Source organism: Schistocerca americana, chromosome 6, assembly GCF_021461395.2.
Source record: "Schistocerca americana isolate TAMUIC-IGC-003095 chromosome 6, iqSchAmer2.1, whole genome shotgun sequence".
Lineage (NCBI taxonomy): Eukaryota > Metazoa > Arthropoda > Insecta > Orthoptera > Acrididae > Schistocerca > Schistocerca americana.
Window position 1 is genome coordinate 429,553,602 of NC_060124.1, and position 19,646 is coordinate 429,573,247.

The window sequence follows — 19,646 nt, forward strand, 5'->3', positions numbered from 1 at the left end:
GGGGGGGGGGGGGGGAGGGGGGGGGCCTTGGCCAACATGTGAAGGTGGCTTTGCCTGCAGCTATTGAGTGTACTGGGTGCAGTCATCTGCAAGCTGTGGCTCACGTTGACACCAACAATGCCTGTCGCATGTGTTCTGAGGCCAACCTCAGTTCATACAAGTGGCTGGTGGAAGTGGTGAAGGCTGCTGGCCTCGCATGTGGGGTGCAAGCAGAGCTTGCAATTTGCAGCAGTGTTCCCAGGTTGATCAAGGTCCTTTGATTTGGAGCTGAGTGGAAGGTCTCAACCAAAGGATTTGTCAACTTTGTTAGGGTCTTGGCTGCAGATTTCTAGACCTGCTTTATCGGTTGGGGATTTGTAGGACCCCCTTGATAGGTGTAACATGCAATTAGCCGTTTGGACCACATATATTCTCAAATTTACGATCTTATTTGAAATGTTTTAAACTCCTACTGTGTAATATGTCATGCTAACACAATTAGCCACTGTGATTAAGAGAAAAATTCATAAAAGTATTGTACTACAAAAATATATATTTTTTATGTGATATATATTATCATAATTGTTTTATTGTGCTGTTGAGTAAATTTCATTTTCTGTAAATTATTTTTGATTTAATGTTATATGCTTTGATCTTAATATGACTATGTCTTTACTTATATACTTTGGAATGATGTTAACTGATTGTGGTTGGCTTGCATGTGTGTATGGCGGGAAGGAAGGAAGGAAGGAGATATGAGAAGTTTTCTGGAAGTGTGTACAAATGGAATGTATTTCACTGAGTGAAGATTGTAAATGATTGCAGCAAGGCATCCAGAAGTATTAAATACGAAAAGTTACATATGAATCAGTTTTCTTGTCTACATTTTTCTACAAACACATCAACCAATAGGGCTTCGAGACCTACAAGAGAATCTGGCTTCCAGATAGAAGAAATTCAAGCAACGGATTTAAGGAGATCCTCAAGAAACAAGATGAGTATTTTTTCTTTACAGCTACCACTAGACCCAGCCAACAGTATTTTTACTCCATGAAAATTTATTACAATTAATGGTCATCCAATGTATGAAACAAAAGAAGTCATTAAAGTGGTGCCATTGTGACCAGGATACTTGTACATTTGGATTTTTGACAGTGTTTATGTTTCAGGTGACCAAACAGCACATAATTCTGTTGCAAAGTGAAATGATTTTTAAAACCAAATATAATTTTATGTAGAACATGTGGAGAAGTATTGGAATGAGGCAACACTATGGACATACATGGTTGTAAAAGCTCGAAGCATTATTACCAAAGTTGATGCCACCTACCCAATCCAGGACAATAATAAGCTAAGTACCAATTAAAACATTTATTTTTGTATTTTTTCAGTGCAGTGTTATGTGAACATTTTGATCGGTTTTTTCTTGCATTGATAATTTACGAACACATTTACAAAAAATGGATTGTGATCAGGACAATGAAATAAATATGCCGAACTTACCAGCTTCAGCTAGTGACTCTAAACAGGAAACAGCCAATAAAGACATGTTTTAGGATGTATTAGACAATAGTCAACCTAAACAGTTAAATGAAATCAGTGCAGACTCGGGATTTTTAGATAGTAGCGTGTTAGATTCGAGTCCAGACTGTGAGAAACAAGAACAGTCACACGTAAGTGAAACAATGTTGAGTGAGAAACCTAAACAGTTATACAGGACATGTTTACTGCATTAACGTCATCAATGAACAAAAACAGTGAAAAACGTGAAAAAATAGTGTAAAACTTGAAAAGTCAATAGTCACAGAACGTAATCTCATTAGAGCAGAGCTTAATGCACAAATATCTAATGTTAAAAATGACTTAGTTGGTGTGTTTTCTCGAGTGAAAGCTACAGATGAATGTGTGATAAAAGTAGAAGGGAGGGTAGAAGCTTCAGAGTCCAAAATACAATCTTTAGAGACAAAAATAGGGGAAGTAGAAAAGGATCTCAGATCTGAAATAGGTGCTGTTGAAGTTAGATGTAATGATTCTGTTGGAGACACTAGTAAACAAGCTGTAACCTTTATAAATAAGCTAAATGAAAAAATAGACAGTGTTGCCTTGAATGTAGATGAAAAAGTTGAGGAGATAACAGACTCAAAAGGGCCAGACTTACATAGTGATGTCACTATTACCAAAAAACAAGTACAACAGTTACAATATGGGGCTTATCTAAAAACATTCAGTAATGGACGACATCCAAGCTATCCTACTACGACACTAAAGTGTTTCCCTGGTGACAAACATTTTCATCCAGTTGATATTATACAACATTGCCGTGATAGTTTTCTCCTTGGTATGAAGGATGAACTAAAAATTAAGTTCTTTAAAAGAACATTGGAAGGAGAAGCCTTGTCATGGCCCAACCAACTTGACTGTAACAATTTATGCATAGATGAATTTGAGATGTGTTTCTTCAAAAAGTTTTGGTTTGACACCGAACAATCTAGGATAAAGAGTGAGTTTTTAAATGGTCCAATGTACAGGGAGTAGAGAGGGAGTATGAAAGAGTTTTGCAAAGACTAGATCATGGAACTTGCACACTTAGACCAATCTTTTGATGAATTAACTCAAATAGGCTACCAGAAAGAATTCAAATGGGGTTAGTTTATGGGCCTAATGATTCCATCTTTTTAATGAGGTGCCTGTGAATGAGCATACTAGCTGTAGCAAAAGTAATATTCTTGAAAATTTATTTGAGTTGAAAGAGAATAATAATACCAAGGGTAATAGTGTAACTTATAGTTCAGTAAATGAGGGTGTTATTGATAAGGATGTTGTGAATGATTCAGATGTTGATGATGCTGATTGTATTATTAGTGATTATAATGAGATAGAAGCTAATGATGATAGTGCTGAGGATGTGAAATATAAAGGAAGAAGTGAAGATGGGTTGTGATGATAATGATGGAGATTTTTCAGAATTAATTGAACTTAATGGTAGAAAGGGGGTTTTTGCAGAACATTTTAAGTTATCTAAAAACTAAAGTATTATAATTGCTCAGCTATGCTCAAGGCTTACATGATGTTGAGGGAAAATGCAACAGAAGGACAGAAAAAACTCACACTGTTATGATAAGGAAGCTAGAGAGGGGACCCTATATTTATGTGAAGTAGATAGTAACAGTAAAGAAGTACATAAACTTAGCAATCAGACAGCTATACAGTTAATAAATAAGGAGGTTGACCTGAATAACTTTGGTGAAAAGAAACAAGACTTACTTACTGAACCTGTTGACCATAATACCCATGATCAGATCAAAATTCCTTACATTAATCTAAAAATTTGGAACTGAGAAGGGAGGTGCCTTTTGGATAGTGGTAGTCAGATCTCAGGCATTTCAGAAACTTTGAGTGCTATTTAGAAGCACCTGTTGGGGGAGTCAAGGTTAGAGGAGCAACTGGCAGATACAGGAAACAAATTTAAGTCCAGGCTTGCATATCTTTCCAACTTAGCAATGCTACATTTACCCATGGGTTTCTTGTCATACAGGATTTGAATGACCACATAATTTTAGGGGTTGATTGGCTACATAAAACAAATGCAGTAATTAACTGGAAAGAGAAATCTCTGTTTATTTTAGGCCATAATGATAAAATTGTACAATCACCATCCTTGCAGGACGGGGACACATCATTAAAAGTTAAGGCAAATAAATTAACTTTCATTGAAGAGAAATTTTTACAACAGAGTGTGTGGAGGAGGGAGGTATATATGATGACTTCAGACAGACTGTTAATGAAAAAGTCATAATTGCAAACAGTTTAGATGATGGACAGAAAAGTGAACTTAAATCCTTACTTTATGAGTATTATGGTGTTTTTAGTGATGTACCAGAATAGTTAAGAATTTTGAATGTGAACTTAGGATGAAACCTCATATGCCACTTTTTCAAAAACTGTATGATGTTCCAATTTCTAAGAAAGAAGCAGTAGAAAAAGAGTTACAAAAACTTGAAAGATTTGGGATTATATAAAGGAGTAAAAATGAATACAACAACCCAATAGTCATTATTTCTAAATGATGTGGGGCTGTTGGAATTATTCTGGACTCTCGGCTGTTGAACAAGTACGTACAAAGAGAAAATGACCACCATGAAAATACGGATGAACTCTTATACAAATTCAAGAGTGCAATGCTAATGAGTACCCTATATTTAAAATCGGGTTTTCATCAAATACCTCTGTCACCAGAATCTAGAAAATATAGTGCCTTCTTGTACAATGGTAAGTGTTATCAGTAAAAATTTGTACCATTTGGTTTAACTGTGTCGTTCGCTTAATTCATTAGGGCATTGGACAGTGTACTGGATGAAGAACTCAGATCTAAATTAGCTATCTATGTAGATGACATTTTGGTATGTAACTCAAAATGGGATGATCATTACTGGTATTTGAAGGAAATATTTCCAAAATTATGGGAAGGGGGTATGATTAAAAAAATGTAATTTTGGAATGAAAGGAATAAAATTTTTAGATCATTACATTTCTGAAGACGGTATTCTGCCTGATCCTGAAAAGGTAGAAGCCATGAAGCCATTGTGAAGTTACCAGCCCCAAGGAATAGGAAGCAGTTGAAATCATTTTTTGGTTTAGCGGCATTTTACCAAAAACTTTTAGATAACCAAGTATTAAACACACCCTGTCTCAGTAACCTACTTAAGAAAAATGCTATTTGTAAATGGGACCAAAATTGTTAGGAAGCTTTTGAAAAGATCAAACAAACCCTATGCAATATTAGAATCCTATTTAGACCAGACTCTTCTCTACTATTTTGTTTATATTGTGACTTAAGTGGCTAAGGCTTAGGAACTCATTTATTTCAAATACATGAAGAAAATGGAATAAGGAAATGTTGTGCAATAGCATTTGTGAGTAGAGTCCTATTAAAACATGAGTGTAAATACACAGTGACTGAAAAGGAATTTCTTCCCATACATAGAGCTTTTACGAAATTTAAGACTTATCTTCTAGGCCACAAAGTAATAGTGTTTTCTGACCATACAGCACTGAGTTACTTGCAAGAATGTAGGTTGTACCACATGTGCTTGACCAGATGGGCAATGTTTCTTCAACAATTTGATTATGAAATTAGGTACATCAAAGGTTCAGGTAACAAAATTGCAGATGCATTATCTTGAGTACCTGTATGTAATTACCAAATAATTCATGAAGAAAGAGAAAGAGTTTACACTTACATATATGAAAGGAGTAAAGGGTGAGTAAACTATTAAAGCAATTTGTGATGACATCAGAAGGAACCAAACTCATGACAACAATTGGAAACTAGTTAAGAACCTATTAGGAAAGCCAGGTGAAGATAAAGTAGCAAAATTTTACAAAGTACTCAAAGGTATACTGTTTCGTAGAACACAAGATGACTCAGATGTTTGGAAATTAGGCTGGCCAGAACAATTTATTGAAAAATTAGTTAGTTGTCCTCATCAGAGCTAAAGACATTTTGGTGCACAAAAATGTTTACAAAAACTACTAGAAAACATTTATTTTTATAGTGTGTCAAAACATGTTAAGAAATTTATTGCTGGTAGTGATAATTGCCAAAGATTAAAGGTGAGTTGCCAAACTAGTCAAGGTTTGATGCAGAATATTTTACCTGAAAAACCATCAAGTCTCGTGGCTGCCTATCTTTATGGACCCCTCTCCACATCAAAAGGCAGATATAATTATATTATAGTGATGGTAGACATTTTCTCAAAATTTATTATACTCTAACCTATTAGGAAATCCACTAACCATGCAACTGCATTAATAGTTGAAAACAAGTATATCCCTACAGTAGGTAAACATGAAGCCATCTTATCAGATAATGGGTCACAATTCATTGCAAATAATTGGAGATACACAATTCCAAGATCAAAAATTACACATTTTAATATCTGCCCATAATCCATCTAGTAACCCAGCAGAGAGAAGCATGCAAGAGATTGGGAGATTGTGTAGAACATACTGTAGCCATAAACATACATCCTGGATTAAAAACATTGCAGATTTTTAAGACATTATAAATAGTTTACAACACTCAAGTACAGGTTTTTCCCCTTTCGAAGTTATATTTAATAGGAATCCACCAAAGTTCATGAATGAATCTATAGATTTCCCAACTTGTAAACCCGTTTCAGTCCAGAAAAGAGAAGAAATTGTTAGAAAGATAATGACGAAACATGGTGATGCTAGAAAAAAGAGACATGAGAATGAAGTAAAAACCACTCAGATAAATCTTGGTGAATTGCTCCTTGTTAAGATTCACGATAGATCAAAATCCCCCACTTCTGAAATAAGAAATTCTTCCATATTTACATTGGACCCATTGAAGTAATTGAAATCCTCCACCTCAATGCAAATAGACTGGTATACCCAAAGTCTAGAAAACTCCTAGGTTTGTGAAATATTGCCACCTTTTCAAAATTTGCAGAAAAGTATGGAATTCCAAGATGTGTCTGTGACTCTTCAGTGGCAATGTCACATATTCTTCTTCCTATTGTGTCATTAGTTTGTAGAAGTTAGGTAGTGGAGAAAAAAAAGGTTTTTGAGTATACCGAAAAGGTAAGGTAATGGAATTTTACAATATGTACAAGTATATCAAATTATGTTCAACACCCTGAGTAACCAGTAAACATGCAAGTGTAAAAGGTTGTATAACTGCAGGAGTAATGAGATTAGTACACAATGTATACACAATTTTTGGTAAGTTTTGAGGAAGTATATGGGATATATATATAGCTATTAGTAGAAGAGTACACCTGAGATATTTAGTGTAATGCACTAGTTTTCAAAGCGTTTGTACAATGTAACAAGTGAAAGTACAGTTGCCTAATGAAGTGTATTTGAAAGTAATAAAGTGATTGTTGGGAGTGTTACCCTTCTGACCCTTATGTTGAAATAATATGATTGTATATAGTAATTAGTTGTGCAAGCAATTTAATGATTACATACAGTAAAGTAATAAAACATATAAATAGTGTAATGTCTTTTCTATTGTTATAGAAGAAAAGCTATATCAGTTGTGAGGTCTGCTGCTACGTGATGTTATTTTGTGAGGTTGATCTATTGCCTAAGATGAAGCAGGTGACTTTTCTTAGGTGATTATTAAGATGATGGTGATGATGTTTGGTTTGTTGGGCACTCAACTGCTGTGTCATCAGCACTGTAAAAAGTCCCAATTTTTACCCAGTCCAATTTTTCATGCAATCCAATCAAGAAACTGTCACGAATGATGATGAAGATGATGATGATGATGAAATGTTGAGGACAACACAAACACGCAGTCCTCTGGCAGAGAAAATCCCCAACCCAGCTGGGAATCGAACCTCGGACCCCATGATCTAGGATTATTACTATGGAGTATTTAGTGCAGTAGTGAAGTGATATGAGGATATGAGGTGGAGTTATTAAGTTGATGCATTGAAGAGATATTTGATGAATTTAATGAGGTATTGATGTATTACTGATGTAATGAGGAGAATGATGTTAGGTAAGGACTGGTCAGGGACCCTGTTTTTTCTTACTGTGGAGAAAGTTTACGAAAGACACACACAGTCAGTGAGGTTTGTAATGTAGGTTGTTTTTTATTTGAAGTGACAGATGCAAGTAAATACTATACATATTTATGCAGAAATGTTGATTCTAGGTGAAGTGTGACATCTTCTGTAATTAAGCAACATGTCAGAAAGCTGTACATTGAAAATTGATTAAGCATCAAGTTGGTAATTAATGTGAAGAACATGACACTTGAAAGTAGGAAGTAAACTGAGGAATGTTTTAATGAATTAACAACTATACCTATACACCACTACATACTTGTACACCGTTGAAAGGTAATGAGAAATGAAAACTGTTTATTTCTGAACTTACAAAATTTTTTATACTTACATTGAATCATATAAGGTAAGTCTAGAAGACACATCTGACCACTTGATGGTTGACATATTCAGTACTCAAAGGTTTATAAATTGAACTGCGTATTGTATCAGACTACATACTTGAGATGTATGGTATAACTGTTTCATTACTGTTTCTGAAAAACTAATGAGAGGTGGGAATTATTTTGTTACTTTTCTGAAAACATGGTGAGGTATATACTAAGTTTTGAAATATTTTACACCAGATGGGAGACTTTATACTGAATTTACCTTGTGCTTTATGTGCACCAAGTGTTACAACCATACAGTGACTTATTGAAACACGTAATGATCAACATTTATCTGTACAGAAATTCTAGTTTTTTTCAGTGTTCAACACAACCATGTCCCACACAATGACTTGTAAATATGTTAGTGGTATTACATATTTTCTTTGATTTTTGCTATTTATGTAACCAACTATGAGTATGGGGGCAGTTCTTGAAAGATACTAACTGGTACAAAGACTACTTTGCCATTGAATACTATACCCATACCCCATAAAAAAAACTGCATAATACAGTATTTTAATATTTCTGTAAATACCTTGAAGATACTGTCTGATAATTAGTAATATATGCATACTATTCTTTGTCCTTGAACTACCTGTAAACAGTGCAGAAGGCACCACGCAATTTTACATAGATGTCTATGTCACAGAACTCTGAAACAAACAAATCCTATCTTCACTGAATAGTGTAAAAGATATCACGAGAGTATTGAAATCTGTAGGCACTTGTTTCCCAAAATTAGACTCATAATATCATGTGTGTGCAGTATATAATTTTGTGTATTACCTAAGAAGGCATTTTCCAGTTCTACCTAGCTTTAAGTAAATTTTCAACCAGAAATGATGTGTAAACTTCAGACAACCCCATGATATGGAAAGGACATTTTCATTTTTGTGCTTTAATTGTTAGTTACATGACATGTTCTATGGATACTCACCATAGTGCTTATAAATATAAGTTATTTCATTGATGTTGTATAGTATCCTAAACCATGAGTGGAATCAAACTGATAGTGACTTTGGTTGTCTGTTTGTTTAAACACACAACATTGTATTCCAAATAACAGTTGTGCTATTTTAGCACACAGGACTTATATTTGAACTACTATACACATAATCTAGTATCCTGGAATTGTGTAATGCTTATGTAGCACACAGAACTTTATCATATGCTTTGACATTTTAGTAATGTCTGTGCTGCACATAGTATTTCATGAACTATTGACAATGTAAAATGGTGTTGTAAGCCATGGTAGTACCAAAAAAGGCACAGAGGACTTGCTTCTGTGATATGGTATCGCATTTTTCAGTAGTGATATTGGCATCGTAATTTATAATATTGCAGTTATGATGAAAGTAACAGAAAAGATGGTTTTCAAAATAATATTAACCATTCAAAAATTGAGTAACTTTAGAAAGTCAAGTGTATAAGAAAACAAAGCATTTATCTTATTATCTTCTGCATCCAAGTTAAAATTTACTGACTGCTGAGTGTTAGTTTTAGTTTTGTTACACCTAATGCATTAATATTTGCTTTACAATTTTGTCTTAGTATAAGTATTTTTTCTTTAATATTTCTAAATAGTATTTGTACAAAATTCAACAGCATAATTACATCTGACAAAGTCTAAAATATTATTCTCCCCCCCCCCCTCCCCCCCTCTGAGAAGTGACCTTTTTCAAACTTTTTTTTCCAAGATGAGTTAGTATTTGCTTTCACCTAAGAGAATGCCAAGTATTCTTCTCACTTAACTTCAAATAAATTAAGAGGTCATTTTGACATTTCTGTCCCCCCCCCCCCCCCCCCTCTTTTAATTCAGATTCTGAGAACGTTGTTTACCTTGCAATTTTCACAGGAAATATTTCATATATGTGATTAGGGAACATTGGATCCTGAAGCTGATACACTGTGAAATGTTGTAAGAAATGCCCTGGGACATGTGTCTACTCCTACAAAATAATCAAGACCATCATCAGTATGAAGAACCATTGGACACCACCCTCCAATTCAGCACAGACCAGATGGTACTCTACAGCACTGGCCTGTTACTTAGCTTGCATTTATTGTTAATCACTAGCCCAGTGCAAAGTCTCAAGAGACTGAAAAAAAGTTCAGATGACTCCCATGTATAAGAAAATTTCCTTCAGACTGATAAACTTATGAGCAGGAATCAGCAAGATTTCAGAAATCATCGCTTATGTGAAACTCAACTTCCCTTTTCTCACATGATATTCCATGAACTATAGATGAAGGGCAAAAGTGAGATTCCATATTTCTGTATTTCCAGAAAGCATTTGACATAGTGCCCCAATGCAGGCTGTTAAAGAAGGTAAGAATATATGGAATATGTTCACAGATATGTTAGTGGCTTGAAGACTTCTTAAGTTATAGAACACAGTATGTTCTCCTCAATGGCTGTCATTCATCAGAGACAAGGAAATTGCGAGGAGTGCCCCACAGAAGTATGATAGGATTGCTATTGTTCTCAATATATATAAATGATTTGGCAGATAGCTGGCCAGTAATCTGTGGTTGTCTGCTGATGATGCTGTGGTGTATGGTAAGGTGTTGAAGTTAAGTGACAGTAGGAGGATACAAATGACTTAGACCAAATTTCTAGTTAGGGTCATGAACAGTGGATAGCTCTCAATGTAGAGAAAGTTAATACAGATGAGTAGGAAAAACAAACCTGTAATGTTCAGATACAGCTTTAGGAGTATACTGCTTGACACTGTCATGGCGTTTAAATTTCTGGGCCTAACACTGCAAGGAAATACGAAATGGAACAACCATGTAAGGATTGTGGTAGGAAAGGCAAATGACTGACTACAGTTTATTGGGAGAAATCTAGGAAAGTGTGGTTCAGCTGTAAAGGATACTGCAGATAGGGCACTAGTGAAACCTATTCTTGAGTATTGCTTGAGTGTTTGGAATCTATACCACGTCAGATTGAAGGAAGGCATTGTAGCAATTCAGAGGGGAGCTGCTAGGTTTGTTACTGACAGGTTTGAACACAAGTGTTATGGAGGTGCTTCAGGAACTCAAATGGGAATCCTTGGAGGGAAGGCAACATTCTTTTCAAGGAACACTATTAAGAAAATTTAGTGAACCACGATTTGAAGCTGACTGCGGGACAATTCTGCTGCTTCAAACATAGATTGCACATAAGGACCAAGAAGGTTAGATACCCCAAAATCAAGTCTCATACAGAGGCATATAGAAAGTCATTTTCCCCTCATTCTGTTTGTGAGTGAAACAGGAAAGAAAACGACTAATTGTGCTACGTGGTACCCTCCACTATGCACTGTAAGGTGGATTGTGGAGTATCAATGTAGATGTAGGTACATATTATGAGTTATGGAGATATTCAGAAAGTCACTGCATGAAAAAGGATATATTTATCATGAAAAAGCTTGTTTTAATTAAATGCAAATCAGACATGTGAAAATATGCAAAACAGACAACACTGGATTTTTAAGGTAACAGTTAATTTCCATAAATGTTTTCAAGTTGGACAAAAATGCACTATTTAGTTGCTGTGCAGTTACAACATATGTCGTAAATCATAACCATTGGCATATATACAAGACAGAACATGCTTAATTTTACTGGAAAACATTTTCTGCAGATATGATTGTGATACACTTCTCACATATGCTGTTATTTGAGTTTTTATGTCACAAAGTGTGTATGGGAAAATGTGTTACACTACAGGTTTTGCAGCTTTCCAAGGAAAAAACAACTGGTGGAGTAAGATCCAACAAGCAATGGGGCCATAAGCCTTTTGAGATGACACTTTCCAAAAAGACTTTTCCAGAAGATTCATAGTGTTGTTAGCTGTGTGCACAGTAGTGTCTTCTTGTTGAAACTATTGGTAGTTGATTTCATTCTCCTTTAGCTGGCCAATGAAAACATGTATAATTAAACAATGTTCACAGTTCACTGTTCCTTAAAAAAATAAAGGTCCACTGATGCACCGCTTACATATTGCTATCCACACTCCAATTTCCTGATCATGCAATGGTGGTTCAAGCACAGTACAAGGATTTTGACTACAAGTGTGGGTTTTGTGTTTTAATATGAGCAGAAAATTGACACAGGCTCATCTGTATAGGCAATGACAGCAAGAATATCAGTGGTTTTCCTCTTAATAAAAGATGTCACTCATTTTCTGTAATGGTTTCACTTTTCATGATCTGCATCTTTCAATTCATATACTGCTATAACTCATAAGGAACAATTTCAGTATTTTCCTAACCATTTTCTGCACAGTTGCAAGAGCAATATGTTTTCCTTTCTCTAACTAGCGCAATGATTTTGCTGGGCTCTGCTGCATAGGGTTAGAGATGTCCAAAAACTTCTGTTCACTTAGTTTAAGTGGTCTTTCATGTCATATGGCATCTAACACTAATGCTGTTTCTCAAAATTTCTCAGTAAGTTGATGAACCACATTATGATGAAAGACAGCTGTCTAAGGATATTTTGTGGCAAATGCAACCTCAACTAAATCTATGTGTTTATCACCTCGTCAGAACATGCGTTCAACAGGAAAAATACATTCCTCAATTGAAAGCAGCATAATTGAAAAAAAAAAAAAAATTGAACATCTAACACTCAATAGCTTTAATCAACTGAACCAAACAGTCAAATGATACATAACAGTAGGACAAATTAAAACACAATCACGTATCTATGAATAAACAGTTCTGTCCACTTACAACTTGCAACATAATCTACATCTGTAGTTCAGTGCACAGTGAGTTTCCAAACACACTGTAAAACAGAGCTTCAAAAGAAGACATGACTACCAATAAGTGGTGATATGCTTTTTTGACTATAATGAAGATTGGTGGTCACTCCTGCTGCTGCAGAAACAGTGGTGTGGTGTGGTGTGGTGTGTGTGTGTGTGTGTGTGTGTGTGTGTGTGTGTGTGTGTGTGTGTGTGTGTGTGTTCTTCAGAAGAAGAAGAAGAAGAAGAAGGCTTTTTTTTTCCAACGTCTGACTTTGCCTGGCAGCATAATTTTGTTATTCCAGTGGTGTGTTACTGTACTGTGGTGTGGGCATTTCAATGTGTATCAGGACTGCAGACATCTACCTGCAAATAAACAAAAATTAAGTACATGATACATAATTTTTTTATGACTATGCCTGTATAGAAAACAGCAACTGGAAATTTTGACTACAGGTGGCTACACACTCTGATCACTCACTACATATTTCCAAAAGTCTGATCTACAGACAAAGCATTTTAGCACTGTGATCCTGCAGGCTTTCGTGGCAGATATGTTCACTACATGGCTCTCAAGTCATCATAGCATTAATTATTTACTCATCCATGACTCATCAAAAATGCATAAGAGATTTTCATTATCAGTCTGATGGTACATTTACATTGATGATTTTCTGTATATGTTGACTGCCACACCATACATAATTAATATTCTTTTTCACTGTTCTTGGAGTCCTTTGTGGCAGTGCGTCTGAATGAAATCTTCTCAGTTTCCAGCCATGTCAATTTAAATAAAATTATCAAACTTTCAATGGCTAACTCCACCATCATTATCAGCAATAAAAACCACTGACTTCCAGGACTGGCATGGTTTCCCACTTATACAGATGCAATTTCAGCTTTGGGTACCAATCAGAGAGAGGACTGTAATGACACATGCACAGAAGGTGAGTGGGGCAGCTCACAGAAGCTCTAGCCCACTGCAGGACTGAGTAATGTCAGGTGGCACGAGGGGGCTGTGCCATGTTTGAAACTGCTGTTCCCATCTCTCTAAAAGCATCAAACACTTGCCTGTGCTTCCTTTTGATAGCCAAAGCCTGCCCCCATGCTCTTCTAAGTGTGCACCCTTAGCCTCTGTTAAAATTTTCTCTGTTAAATTTTTACTGCTTGTTCTGATCACAGCCACCTCCTTTATAATGGATCCCAATATGTTGATGCATGAGCTAAGACTCTTGTGCTTTCAAACTGTATTTTGTGTCATTTTCCAGGTAATGTTCAGCTATGGCTGACTTGTCAAGCTTCCTTTGTTTAATATGTCATTTTTGCTTGGCACAACACTCTGCAGCTGTGTGAGCTGACTGACCTATATAGCTGCTGTCACATTTGCAAAGGACACCATGCACACTGGGCACATGAAGAGCTACGTCATCTTTAACAGGGCACAGCATATCTCATATGAGTCTATACCTCTGCAGCATATGTCCTAACTTGCAGCTTGTTGCCCTGCAGTCTGGTAGCAAAGCAGCTGGCTTGGTCCCTACTGCTGATTCCAGTGACACCTGAAAGCATTTGCAGTGTCTCTTTTGCTATAACCATTCTCTCTGAACATGTGTCTCAAGTACTGCAGCTCAGACTGTAGGTGGTATTATTAGAAATAACTTTTGCTCTGTGTATTAAAATGTTCCGGAATGCTTTCTTGTGTCCAGAGTGCTGAAAACTACCATCATTCAGATAGCAACCAGCATGTGTTGATGTGTATTAAAATGTTCCGGAATGCTTTCTTGTGTCCAGAGTGCTGAAAACTACCATCATTCAGATAGCAACCAGCATGTGTTGATGTCCTGTACACTGGATGACCAACCAAGCGTTCTGCCTGCAACTAATACACCCAAGAACAGTAGCTGGCCATCATTCTCCATCTCAATAGTCAATTTAATGTTTAGATGAGCACGGCTCATGTGGCACAAAAAACAGTTTGAAAACACAAGAATCTTGGCTCATGCATCATCATATTGGGATTCCGTTAGGAGGCAGCTGAAAGTAGAATAACAGCAGCAATTTTAACAGAGACCTGGGGCGCACACTTAGTAAGGCATGGGTGCAGGCTTTGGATATCAAAAGGAAACAAAAATGGATTCTTGATGCTTGTAGGGAGGTAGGAGCAGCAGCTTCAAATGTGGTGCTGGCCTCTTGTGCTACCTGATATCACTAGGTCCTACAGTGTGCCAGAGCTGTTGTGAACTGCTCCACATACCCTCTGGGCATGTATCATTTTGGCCCTCTCTGATTGTTGCAAGGGTACAATTGTGCCCATATAAGCAGAAAACATGCCAGTCCTGGCAATCAGTGGTTTTTATTCCTGACGATGATGGTGGAGATAACCATCAAAAGCTTGAGAATTTTATTCCAGTTGATGCACCTTTGAAACCCAGAAGATTTTATTCATTCTTTTTCATTATGGTGTCTCTATTCTTCCTTAGGAAAGGGAGAATGCTGTTAGTAAGGAATGGCAGCATGAAATAGTGCAAAGAAGAACATTATGTATGTAGATTTGCAACTGTATAAAGATTACAGGAGAAGAAATGGCAGGCACCTTGTGCTGGGCCCTGCAGCCTCAGGGTCGGGGTCTGGTTCCTCCTCAGTGGCAGTGCTCGTGCTGGTGCCCAGAATCCCACACACCTCCAAGTCAGCATTGAGGGAGTCTGATGCAGTTGTGGTGGTTGTTGTGTCTTCCATGGAAGACTGACCACCAGGGCCTCCCGCATGCTCTACCCTATAAACATTGTAAGAGGATCAGTAAGCTGCACAGTCAAATTGGTGCAATGGTTAGTATTCTCTCATACAGATTGATACTACCATAAGATGAACATGAAGATTGTTGCTTGCTAAAATACAGTATGACTGGATGTGATTCTATTGCTCTTCTCCTACAAGAGATAAACTTGCCAAATTTAGCTCTGGACAAGGGCATGTGAAACAACTATGGCTCAAGTTTAAAAGAATAGTTGGTAATCCACTCGATAGATATGACATCTGTTCAAAAAATTTCATAACATTAGTAATTTTGTGCCAATGGTGTGCTGGAGTCAAATGCGGTTGGCATCCCTGCACGTGCCTGTGTTTAATGTGTAACGGCCAGAAGTTTCATTGTTGTATGTCTGTTAGTTATTGTTCAGTGCTGTATTGAGTAGCATGTTGTGTCACACAGTTTGTGTAATTCAAAATGGCAGAGTCAGAGGAGCAATGCATGTCCTTTAAATTTTGTGCAAAACTCAAGAAAACCTTTACAGAGACACACCAAATGATGCAAGTAGCCTACGATGACGAGTGCTTAAGCTGTTATGAATGATTCACATGGTTTAAAAATGGCTGGATGGAAGTTAAAGATGACCTTTGTTTAGGACGCTCTTTGACATCTACTGACAATGCTCATGTCAGAAACATCAATGACAATGTGCATGCCATTTGAAGACTGACTGTCCTAGAGATTGCAGAAAAATGTAACATTTCATTTGGTTCATGTCATGAAATCCTAAAACAACATCTTGGACTGCATCATGTAGCTGCCAAGTTTGTCCCACAGCTCATGAGTCAAGACCAGAAAAACCTTTGCCCCGCAATCTTCAAAGAGCTTTCAGGTTGTGCAAATGAGAATGAGATGTTCCTTAAGAGAATCATGACTGATGATGAGACGTGGGTCAACAGTTATGATGTTGAGACCAAAGTTCAATCTTCACAATGGGTTGGTAAAGGCTCCCCAATACCAGAAAAAGCTTCTCAGGTCAAGTCAAATGTCAAAGCCATGCTGTTAGTTTCCTTTGGCTCTGAAGGATTAGTTCATTATGAATTCGCACAACAGGGACAAACTGATGATCAATGGTACTATTAGGATGCATTGCAATGCCTGCAAGAAAATATAAGAAGGAAATGGCCTGAAATGTGGTTAGACAGTTCATGGCTCTTGCATCACGATAATGCACCCACACATCCCATCCATGTTTGAGCATGACTAGTGCACAAAAAACGAAATTGCTGTGCTGCTTCATCCTCTGTACTCTCCAGGCCTGGCCCCTGCAGACTTTTTTTATTTCCAAAGCAGAAAACCCTCTTGAAAGGACAAAGATTTGCAATGATACATGAGATAAAAGAAAATTCGCAGACAGCACATTACACAAACCAGCAAAGGCTTACCAAGACTGCTTCCAGAAGTGGAAATGATGTTGTGAGCAGTTTATCAATAGTCAGAGAATTTTGAAGGAGAAGATAATGTAAAAGGTGAGCATATAAAAATTTTGTGGACAAAGTTGAGGAAATTTTTGAACACACCTTGTATGTACTTAGTAGAACAGTTCATGATGGGAGGGATCCTCCATGGAATACAGTCACTGTAAATAAACTTGTAAGGAACCAGAGACTACCACAAATAGGTGAAAAATGAACAAAAGAGCTATAGATGAGAGATTCACAATGAAACGCATTTAGCTGTCAACAGGGCAATGTGTGATGCCTTCAAGAATTACTGTACAGAATATTATCAAAAGATCTCCACAACGGCCGAATAAATTCAGATCACATGTAAAGGCTGTTGGTGGTACAAAAACATTTTGTCCAGACACTCATCGACGAGTCAGAAACTAAATAAACCCTATTTTCAATTAATCCTTTACAAAGGAAAATCCAGGATATTGTCCCAACTTAATTCTTGTAATACCACTGCAAAAATAACTGGAATAGATATTAGTGTCATTGGTGTTGAGAAACAACTGAAATTGTTAAAACTGTACAATGTCTCAGTGTCCATGGAACTCCTATCAGATTTCAAACTGAACTTGCAAAGATAATAGACACAGGGATTTAAATACACATTCTTTCTGTACTCCATACACAGTTGGAATACGAATGAACCCTAACATTTGGTAAAATGTTAAGTATCCTCTACCATGCACATCACAATGGTTTGCTGTGTATGTATATAAATTCAGAATATTTACCTCATTCAACCTCTGTTTCACTGCTGCCCAACTGCATATTCTAATACAGCTTAAAAATGCTTGAAATTTGGTAGTTGTCAAGTCTTTCCATGCAAGACAGACACTGTCTGTTCTGGCAGCATTGGCATTTGTGGAAAGGTATTTGTGTGGATGTTTATACACTACATGAAAACACTACCAATAATACCCCACCCATCATAAATGCCTCACTTGTAATTCTATTGTTTTGTGTTTTTCTCTCATCTTTCACTTATCAGTATATCTCTCTAACACTTCTTTCAGGTTTGCAGAGCTCTTTTGTTGCTAACCCTTCCCTCATGCCCTGCAACATTATATTTCCTTTGGCACAAGATCCTGAGGGATCTTCCAACCTTTCAGTCTCTTTTCACAGATGAAGGTACCTCTCATTCCATGCTGTAAGCATTGGTGACTTATTTATTTTCTGTTTATTTATTTTATTTGCTCCAAGAAATCATTTTTAGTACATTGATTGTTCATATGATACAGGAAAAGAGTAAACACAATTAATTTACAATTACAGTACACATTGTAACTACATGGTCAACACAACCAAATTAGGCACAATTAATAATATAAACTGACAAACTACATTGTTTCTGCATGTGATAGCAGCAGTTATTAAGGATACAGGGTACTTTTCCAGCTCAATATTATGTAAAAATTAACACTATTTCTTTCAGGCACTGTTTATAATGTATATGTTTTACAGATTGTTAGCTGATATCAGCCAATGTAGCACATTTTCTAAACAAATTAGAAATGGTTTGAATATTTTTGAACCTGCTAGGGTTATTAAAAAAATTACAAAAAATTGCTGCAATTTATTTTTCCAAAGTGCTTCCTCAAATTGAGGTCCCATTTAGTCCAATGTTATAGAATTGAAGGAGACCAAATTTTTACCAGATATGCATGACATGATGGCTGTGGTACCAACCTACTTAATTCCACCTTTTATGTTTATTACAAGGATAAAAAATACCACATCTTATATTTTAATATTTATAATTTTTTTCCTGATAAAAAGGTTATTTTTTCTATAATTTAGTTGATTCTTCAATAAAGCTTACGTCTACTCCATAAGTATGGACTATTGAAAGTCACAGAAAAAATTAGAGCAAAGCTTTATAAACTTTAGGAAATATTTGTACCTATTCTGAAAAATACAACTTGTGGGAAATTGTGAATGTAGATACGAGTCCACTTAAACTGTGCCTCAGAACATTCCAAAAACACAGTCTTCATCCTGCAGCATTTCTTCCTCTTCAAGCTTCCTCTTGGCATTCCTTTTAGCACTTCTTGCTTCTTTGGTAACTTGAAGAGTGAATCTTACAGCTTCATGCACCCGTTGTCTGTCACATGCAAGCAATTTATCTTCCATATCAGAGCCACATTTTATGTCTAAATTTCTTAGGACTTCCAACCTTTCTATCACTATGTCACTGAAACATATCATTGCATCTAGTACACCAACTTGTAATGTATTTAGTGCTACAAAAGAATTCTTGGGTAACCTTTTCCATACGCAATGGTTGAAACTTTCATTTGTATTCTGAGTACCCCCATGAAGACATTTACTGAGCAAAACAGGGTCATTCAGGTCTCTAAAAATTGGTTTTATTTCATTCATAACAGGCTCAGGAAGAGAATGCTTATAATGGTATATTTGACCACTTTCTTTTGCTTTTTGGTAACCACACCAAGAACCTGCTCCTTTAGGGTAAAGTCCGTGAACAGGGTGGTCATCTGCGAACAAAATGTGAAATTACGTGGCCCATACAGCTTTTCTCATTGCTGTAACATCATTCAGGGGTGCAGTTCATCTAATGGTCAGTCCATAATAACTCTGAAGAAGGTCTATTTCAGTTTCTGTCAATCTGCCTTGGCCAGACATAGATCTTTCATCACATAGCAACTTTCCTTTCATTTCTCTTTGAAGCTCCCTCAATATAGCAAC

General features: G+C 36.5%; 1 protein-coding gene across 3 annotated transcripts in view; it reads right to left on the minus strand.

Annotated features, from left to right (window-relative positions):
• Positions 1-19,646, minus strand: part of LOC124619745 (ankyrin repeat and IBR domain-containing protein 1-like) — a 527,110-nt gene that overhangs the window by 41,963 nt on the left and 465,501 nt on the right. For all 3 annotated transcript variants that reach the window (XM_047146322.1, XM_047146321.1, XM_047146323.1), the window contains one exon: positions 15,274-15,453. In XM_047146322.1, the coding sequence (XP_047002278.1) occupies positions 15,274-15,453 (180 nt within the window). The remainder of the gene's footprint in view (positions 1-15,273; positions 15,454-19,646) is intronic.